Consider the following 8,536-nt stretch of genomic DNA (forward strand, 5'->3'; position numbering starts at 1 on the left):
TAGATTAGAAAAGAAAAATTAAGTAGCAAAGGAAAGTATCAAAATAGCCAAACAATAGATAATTAAAAGAACGAAAAAAATTAAATCACGTGACTGCAAAAGAGATTAATAATAACTCAAAAAAATAAAGCACATATTCTAAAAGTCAAAGCTAAGTACTGAAGACAAATTTAAACAACTTCAACATTTCAATTTGCATGTGTTCAATAAAAAAAATAAAAAATAAAATTCACATTTAATCCAAATCACTATCATCTTCTTCTTCATCGTCTAAACTGTCTTCAATCAAGATTTCATCATCATTGTCAAAATAGTCAATTTCATGATGAGATTCTTGATTACTTTGTAGAATTATTACATTAGCCTCCCCATACCATATCCAATTAGTATACTCTTTGTACATCCCACACTTATATAGATGAGTCTTAACCTCCTTAATTGTAACATAGTCACCGTTTTTGCAGCGACGACACAGACATTTATGATACTCTTTACTACCCCTGGTGTGATGATGAATCCAAGCCTTATCTATGTAACTGGTAAAAAAATAAATTCAATTATGGATATAATATAATTGATGCAAGTTGAATATAAACAAAAATTAAATACATAAATAAAAGAAAAAAGAAAAGAGAGAGAGAGACCTCATTGAAAACACTGAAACAATAACTATGGAACCAGATGAGTTTGGTTTACAAGAAAGAGAGAGTAAAACAAGTCTCTAAGAATATACATGTATACATTGCATAATTATGAATGTCAAAGGGAATTTGAGGGGAAAACAATAATCCTTACAGAAGCTTTGTCAAACGTGCTGAATCTTACACGAATAGCAATGACTGGAAGGCCCTATCAGAAAAGATAGTCACTACATGTTAGTAAGAATACATGAGAGAACAACACAGTTCCATCAGTTTCATTTTTATAAACAAATTTAACTACATCAAACGTACCAAGATGTACAGACAAGAAACATAAATGCTGGAAATGAGATTAATCTGTATCAAGGATAAACACCTCTCTTGTGTAATCTGACAGTCCTACGAGTTGTGAATCTCGCACTGCTCTGTACAAATCAGTAGGAACAATGGGCTTCTATGCATAGAGAAACAACCAAATCAGAACATAACGACTAATTGATTTATGGAATGCATCATTACTTGGACAAGATATCACCAATATACATATAAAATATGCAACCAGAACAATCATTATGCACATAGCCATCTAACGGTGGAGATACAATGGTTGTGTTTAGTATATTGAAAGAGCGCGGGAGAGAATGCTGGGGAGCTTTTTTTTCCATAAATTTATTGAACTTAAAACTTCCATGCCATCTCTTTCAAAAGTTCATTTAAGAATCTGTCTGCACGAATACATGAAAAAAAATTACACTCATGCTTTTCAAGGGATTGAATACCTCCGAATCAAAAGACAATCATAAAATCAACTTGATACCCACTGAACAATTCCAATATATAAGTTTTTTTTTCAATTTCTCAACATGGATTCCAATTTTTTGTCTTTTCTTCATTTGAGGTCATTAATATTTCAACATATTGATTTCAAATTTCAGTTTCGGAATGTTTAACATAGCCCACCTATGTATATGGATTCAATTGCTATTGTTTGTATAAAAATTGAAAAAGAAAAAAAAATAAAAATAAACAAGGTACTAAAACACATACCTAATATATTTATATATATATGCATGCCTCTGAAAATTGGGGAAAATTTATCGAAAGTGTGGAGGCCATTGAAGAAATTACGCACACAATAACCGTAAGATTGATTGCGAAAATTTACAAATAGTTGTCGATTTCAATCACCGATCGAGGGAGAGAGAGAGTGAGCTCCGATTGACATGAGAGAGATTAGAAGTAGCAAAAAAGTAGACCTTCCAAATTCAATCGATCCTCCTCACTATGCTTCTACAAATGATTTCCTTCTTAGCCCTGGTTTTTCGTACGTGTATCACTTCATGCTAAGAAAAGTGTGGCAAGCCGAACCGGCATGAAGTAACTGCAACTGGTGCGGCGCCTTCGGCTGAACAGAGAGAGTATATGAGTAAGAGAGATGAGAATGACAAGCCGAACTGGCTGGCGTGAGATAGTTACAACTGGTGCAGTGTCAGCTGTACAGAGAGTAGATAGATGATATATATGTGTTGTTAGGTTAAGTTGTATAGTGAGAGAGATAAGAATGAGAAGAGAGAGAGAGTGGGTTTACAACTTTACAATACCCAAAATGGTGTAGTATGAAATTTTTTTAATATTTTGCACGTGAAAATTTTGAATTAGGGAGGGAGGAAAATCAAGCGTCAAAATTTTCCAAATATATAATGCAGCCAAATTTTCCCACCAAAAATATTCCCGATTATTTTTTAGATCACTTGGGACAATAAACATGTAAACATGTTGTCGTCCCAAAAACAAGGATCATTTGAGACAATTTTTAAGCCGTCCCAAATAATTTGTCCCAAGCCCCTCATTTTTTCACCAAAAATATTCCCGGTCATTTTTTTTTTTTTTTTTCATTTGGGACGGTAGATATGTTATAGTCCCAAAAACCAAGCTCATTTGAGACAATTTTTAAACCGTCCCAAATAATTCATCCCAAAAGCCTCTTTTCTTGTAGTGTTTGCTTGGATGTATTGCCAGGTTGGTTTCGCATATTTACAATCAAAGAATAGGTGAGAGTGGCTTTTATTGTGGTTTGAGCAAAGGGAGCAGATTGATAATGGCAGAAAGGACATCGATTTCTTGTCAAGTGTTGCATGGATGATTCATTTTGTGGTTGAAATGCTTGTTGCAGGAATTATTTTTGTGCCCATCGATGGATTTTTATTACTTTTGTGGGGACACTAGACCCGTTATATTTATTTTTTTGTTTTGGCATATAACTATTTATAGACATGTTATATTTAGTGTTGTAACTATATTTAGACCCGAAAATTTATGAGAATTTTCAGATATTTGTAGCATTGTGAGTCTAATTTCAAAGGTTTATTTTATTTTAAATAAATTTTTGAGCGCATACTATCCGGATCATGCATATTAGTGGATTGGATTGTTTCTCTCATCACTTTTGCTAATCTCCCTTGGATAAAGGGTGTGGCAGTAAAAATATGTTTTTGTATGTACTTTGGTGTAAAATAATTTTTTTTAAAAAAAAAAAACATCTTAAGAATAACCTTTATTAAAGTAGGATAATCTAATTCGGCATTGCAATAGTAATTCAAGCAAAACTGATACTAGTATAAGAAATGATATATTTATTGAAAATTTGAACTTTTTTCAAATGGCAGATTTTAATATTTATTAGATGTGATATTAAGTTATTAATAGTATTATAAAAATCCAATTAAAAATTGGAAAAAAAGAATTTTATTCCATCATAGCTCAGGCAAAGACAACAATCATTTCATGTCTAGGCACCAATCTGTACCCAGATTCCGTTACTGGGCAGGCCACGATGAACAACCCAGAGCATATAATACCCCCTAGGAGTAATTTTGCCTGACGGAGGTGCCACAGCAATGACGCTATCATCAGTTATGTCCACTATTTTCAGAACAACCATTCTTTGGCTCATTGAGTACCCATGGGTGGTGAACGGCTGTGCATACATAGTCACCTTTACGTTCGTCTTGCTCACTCCAATCTCCTTGGCCAGCTTAACTTTAATCCTAAATTCTTTTCCGTACTTCAACATCTTCTCGGTACCACCCTCGTGCACTCGGGGTCTGTACTGGCGGAGCTTAGATTCCAAGTACGGAGGCCAGAACTTCTCTACACTGGTTTCGGTCTTAAATCTGACCGATTCCGTGAAGTTGTAAGTAGGGTTTGTATTACTGCCTGCAACCAAAACCTTTCCGTCCAGAAGAAGTGCCGACGACGAATGGTACATTCGAGCAATGCAGGTAGGTTCTAGTTCGGTGAACCTTTCTCCTAGCTTTTTCTTTGGAGAATATAAGACTGGCACCAGATTGGGCTCGTCGGCATTTTGCCAACCGGCGGCGCCTTTCTTGGCACCGTTGAGGAGCAGAAGTTCTGTGTTTGGTAGAATGATCATGTCACCCATGATTCGGGGTGAAGGCATCATGTCTATCTCCCATTTTGCGCCCGGTTTGGTGATGGTAATGCGTCCACAGTCTTGCAATGCAGGCAAGAAGATTTTCTCATTGTTTGCCTTTGGATATGCCTGGGGATCTCCACCACCACAGACCAAGACCTCAGCATGAATTTCAGGGCCGTTGCGGAGGTCTAGAGGGAGGAGAGCTGACATTCCTGATCCAGGGTAGTTCCGAGAACCACCGGGCAATTCCGGGTACTCGTGAATGACTTTACCACCAGGCTGGAGAAGGATGGAACGGGAATTTGCGAAGATGAAGAGGTTGCCATCGGGAACTAGGTGCACAAATGGGTACAGATTGTTCTCTGATTCTTTAGTACTATCTTTGGTTTCCTTGAGTAATGGAAGGTCGAATTGTTTAGGTTTGAAATTCATTTCCATGGATGGCACAAATTCATAGCTGAAACTTCTGCGACCACCAACAATGACAAAGTTACCATCTTCCAACGTTACCTGACTAGCATACCTGCACACAAATTTAAATATAAATATAAGCAACTACTTATAGTATTTAATTTTTTACACTATATATATAATTAAATTTATATATGGTGATGATGGTCAATGGTCAAGTATATATAATGATATATACCATCTATTGCTGGCAAGGGCAGCTGGTTTTTCCTCAAAATCGCAGTCAGGGCATTGACCCATGTGTCTAACTGATTTATAACCTTCTTCCCAACCGCCGGTGCTTACTAAGGTACCCTTAGGCGAAAGGCCTCCAGAAGAGCACCATTGGTTCGTTAAAACCTGTAAATCTAGAAATTAATTACGTATGTAGCTCACGAACTAACATGTCAATAAGTATATACAATATAAATTAAAGAATGAAAGTGATTAGTAATTACTAGTAACATATACAGTATATAATACTACTAGTGTGTGTGTGTGTATATATATATATATGTATGCATATATTTTTCCATTAAAGATATAGTATACCTTTAGCGGCCTAACTTTTGCGGTGTCAATGTCATATTCTATAGCATGAGCCCAACAGTCGGTTGAATTTGCGTCGTGATGTTTTTTGCCGACGCGCTTCTGGATGACTTCACGACAATTGGCAGGATGAGGTTTAGGCAACTCGATTTTGGATGGGCCGAAGGAACTGGTGTCGGACATAATAGCCTTGTTGTTTGGAAGCAATTGGAGTTGCATGGCGGAGACAAAGGCATCCTCACAATGTAGCTTCCAATCACCTTTGAACCTTGTCTCGATGTCCTTTTCCATGATCTCTGTGTTACATTGTTGATTATAAGATCTCTCATAAGCTGCCTCCTACCCTGCTGTGGGTGGTGGTCTATTGGTTATAACTGCCCTAAATTTGTTGTATTTTGAGTCCGAGGCCAAACCAGCATATGGCCTAGTTGGGTCTGGATCCTCTTGAGTTGGTTGGTAGTCAGCGGGTTTAGCTTCCCTCGCAGGTACAACCACCACAGTTCTCGGTTTATCGGTCGCCCCTTGGTTGTTCTGAATCACCACCATAGAATTATCCTCCTGGTTTACCACTTCTTCTTGTTTATCATTGGGCTTCGCAGTAGTGGTCTTGTGATTTGCTACAGTTTTTTTATTCTTGTCTCCTGTATGAGGTTCAGGTCTGTGTGCTGAGCCATGATGAAATAAGAGAGGAATAACAAAGAGAACAAGAAAGAGGGCTCTGTGCAAGACCGCCATGAAGCTTATTCCTTGGAAGCTCTTGCAAGAAGCACTCTCTCTCTCTCTCTCCCTGCTTCTCTTTATGTCTTCTTTATACACTACGTACTTGCAACAAAGCCTAGATATAGAAAATAACATATATACATGTTCTCCGCAATTCATGCCAAAGTAATTCTACCTGACCTGAATAATTACATCCTTAATTTGATCCAATCCAGCAGTTTGAATCAGTCTGCTCTGTTTTCATCCTCAATTTTTCTCGCCATCTAAGCTCCCAAAAAGCAGGGTAACCAAGCATAATATTTGGAACCGCGTTTCTTTTAATCACTATTTTATTGCCATGCAAGTCCAAACTCGATCATCCTATATTGGGATATGGTAGACGAAGATTTTCAATTCACACAAAACCTATTCAAATTAGTGATTACATAAAACGACTAAAAATCAATTTATTTGCTTATATATAATAGATTATTATTACTCTTTTTTTTTTTTTTTTTTTTTTCTTTTTTGTTGTGTTTGTATTTTTGCTTTCATAATTAATCCTCATGTCAGTATCTTTGCCTCTAGTCAGCAATTGTAGTATATTCGAGCTACCCATTTGGAGTAGTGCCTGTTATTTTCTCGAGTTAATGTTGTGAGGTGAACGGAGGGGTATTGGACCCAAATGCCTATAGGAGAGACTCGTGATTCTTTGTCTAGACTATAGACTGACACATCATTGATTGACGTCATTACAGCTGTTTTGCCATCAGTCGCCTTATAATGTAGGTATTGAGGTCAATTCATATATATTACTGTATAATTAATGGATTTAAAATCTACTGTAGCAAAATGCAGCTAAAGTAGGAAAAGACATCTGATGGCAAGTGAAATGCTAAGCACTAGCTGAACATCTAATGCATACGGACCGGTCTAGATGAATCATCATTCCACATGTAAATAATTGTGTAAAAATAAAATGTGTAAGTTTTATTTATTTTTTATTGGTGTATCTAATGATAATTGATTAGAATTATTGATCCGGAAATATTAAAAAAAAAAATTTACTTTTTCCCTGGTGTTTAGAACTTAAGTCCAACAATGGATTTAACTTTTTACAAATTTTATAACCTAATTTTAAGATAGGACAATTGTTTATTACGAGTTTGATGGTGGTTAAATAATTACCGTTGTTTTAGTGACCTTGTATACGAAATCTTTTTTAATATTTTCAATTCTATAATATAACTTCCAAACTTGTCAACAAAAAAAAAAAAAAAAAAACACTTGTCATAAGTTAAATTTTCCCCAAGTAAAATGCTACCTAAATCATTGCATAAACAATATAAGTATAAGCAAGCAATTTATTCATGACTACTGATTAGAATCTATGCATGATAAGTTAAATTTTCCATTTTTTTTTTCCTGGTAAATATGTCAGTATCATTCCTCCAACAATATAGTAAAATGGTAAAAATACAATGATTATTTTGGGATTAAGGCCTTAAAATAGAGTAAAATGTCACGGGCCTAGAGATTTGGCGCAACGACACGGCCCGTGCGGCACCAAGGCGTTGCTTCAGCTCGCGCAAGCGCCTTGATCAACTACCACGACCTGCCCTCCCAAGGATACATGCTGACTGGTTTCGATCTGCCTTGGTCTCATCAGGGGAACGACTCCAGCTCCCGACCAGTTTGTGCAAGGATGGCCAACTCCCTTCTTCATAGTCAAGTCCACGACCAGCGACAAGCTCCTCGCACTCAACCGAGTCGACCTGCCTGAACTCTGAAGAGGTACCATCCTGTACTCCTGCACGCCCCTTCCCTGGAACCATTCCCAGTCAAACTCTGCTCTTTGCCAACCAGCATGCGTGTCTTCCATCCTCCAAGCGTCTTAGGAATCACTTTGTGACACTCTCCCCCACCCAAATCCTGCGACGTCCTCGTCGCAGTGCGGCGCTTCACTACTGCGTCCACTCCCTTCCAAAGTCTGCCTCCAAGCAGTATGCTCGCCTTCCCACCATCGCTTTCTTGTGCAACTCCCTACACTATACTTGCCCAATGATAGGCCTCAAACCAAGGGGACGTCCACTCCTCAAGGACGTGACTCTTATCCGTCATGCCGCTTCCGCGACAACCCGAGCAAGCAAGGGTCTCCTGCCGACTTGATGCTCGCCCTTCACCAAGTTTTGCATCACCCAAGGAGCTCTCACGAACTTTGGTGCGTGGGGCCCTCCAGCCCTCCAGTGCGCAACTTTAACGAACGCCTCTTCCTGGGGAGATGGAGGCTCTCCCCCAAACTGCATTGATTCCTACTCATCGACGCAACTTCAATGCACCGTCTCCTTTCTCTGACCCCTCTCGGACCGACAAGGGGGCACCCCACCGTGCTTTACCCCAAATCCTGCTCTGATACCATTTGTCACGGGTCTAGAGATTTGGCGCAGCGGCACGGCCCGTGCGGCACCAAGGCGTTGCTTCAGCTCGCGCAAACGCCCTGGTCAGCCACCACGACCTGCCCTCCCAAGGACACATGTTGACTGGTTTCGACCTGCCTTGATCTCATAAGGGAAACGGCTCCAGCTCCCGACCAGTTTGTACCGGGATGGCCAACTCCCTTCTTCATAGTCAAGTCCACGACCAACGACAAGCTCCTCGCACTCAACCGAGTCGACCTGCCTGAATTCTAAAGAGGTACCATCCTGTGCCCCTGCACGCCCCTTCCCTGGAACCATTCCCAGTCAAACTCTGCTCTTTGCTA

The 8,536-nt window shown here is 38.8% G+C and overlaps 1 protein-coding gene across 1 annotated transcript; it reads right to left on the reverse strand.

The window, feature by feature from the left end:
* Positions 1–3,363: 3,363 nt before the first annotated feature.
* LOC132279871 (putative aldehyde oxidase Art an 7) lies at positions 3,364–5,849 on the reverse strand. The gene is made up of 3 exons (XM_059781921.1): positions 5,080–5,849; positions 4,727–4,887; positions 3,364–4,600 (listed from the first exon to the last, which is right to left on the reverse strand). Exons 1-3 carry the CDS (start codon positions 5,365–5,367, stop codon positions 3,430–3,432), a joined length of 1,620 nt encoding a protein of 539 aa, XP_059637904.1. The 5' UTR covers positions 5,368–5,849; the 3' UTR covers positions 3,364–3,429.
* Positions 5,850–8,536: the final 2,687 nt, after the last annotated feature.

Source organism: Cornus florida, unplaced genomic scaffold (assembly GCF_030987335.1).
Source record: "Cornus florida cultivar Cherokee Brave unplaced genomic scaffold, ASM3098733v1 CherokeeBrave_3.0.0_Hap2_Chr10, whole genome shotgun sequence".
NCBI lineage: Eukaryota > Viridiplantae > Streptophyta > Magnoliopsida > Cornales > Cornaceae > Cornus > Cornus florida.

What these genes read in the sequence shown, in the direction of transcription:
- LOC132279871 (XM_059781921.1), bottom strand. Translation starts at nt 5,367, where the DNA reads ATGGAAAAGGACATCGAGACAAGGTTCAAAGGTGATTGGAAGCTACAT. An exon ending in CAAAAGTTAGGCCGCTAAAG is followed by an intron (nt 4,888 to 5,079) that starts GTATACTATATC and finishes CTAGATTTACAG; the next exon opens with GTTTTAACGAACCAATGGTG. An exon ending in GCCCTTGCCAGCAATAGATG is followed by an intron (nt 4,601 to 4,726) that starts GTATATATCATT and finishes ATTTGTGTGCAG; the next exon opens with GTATGCTAGTCAGGTAACGT.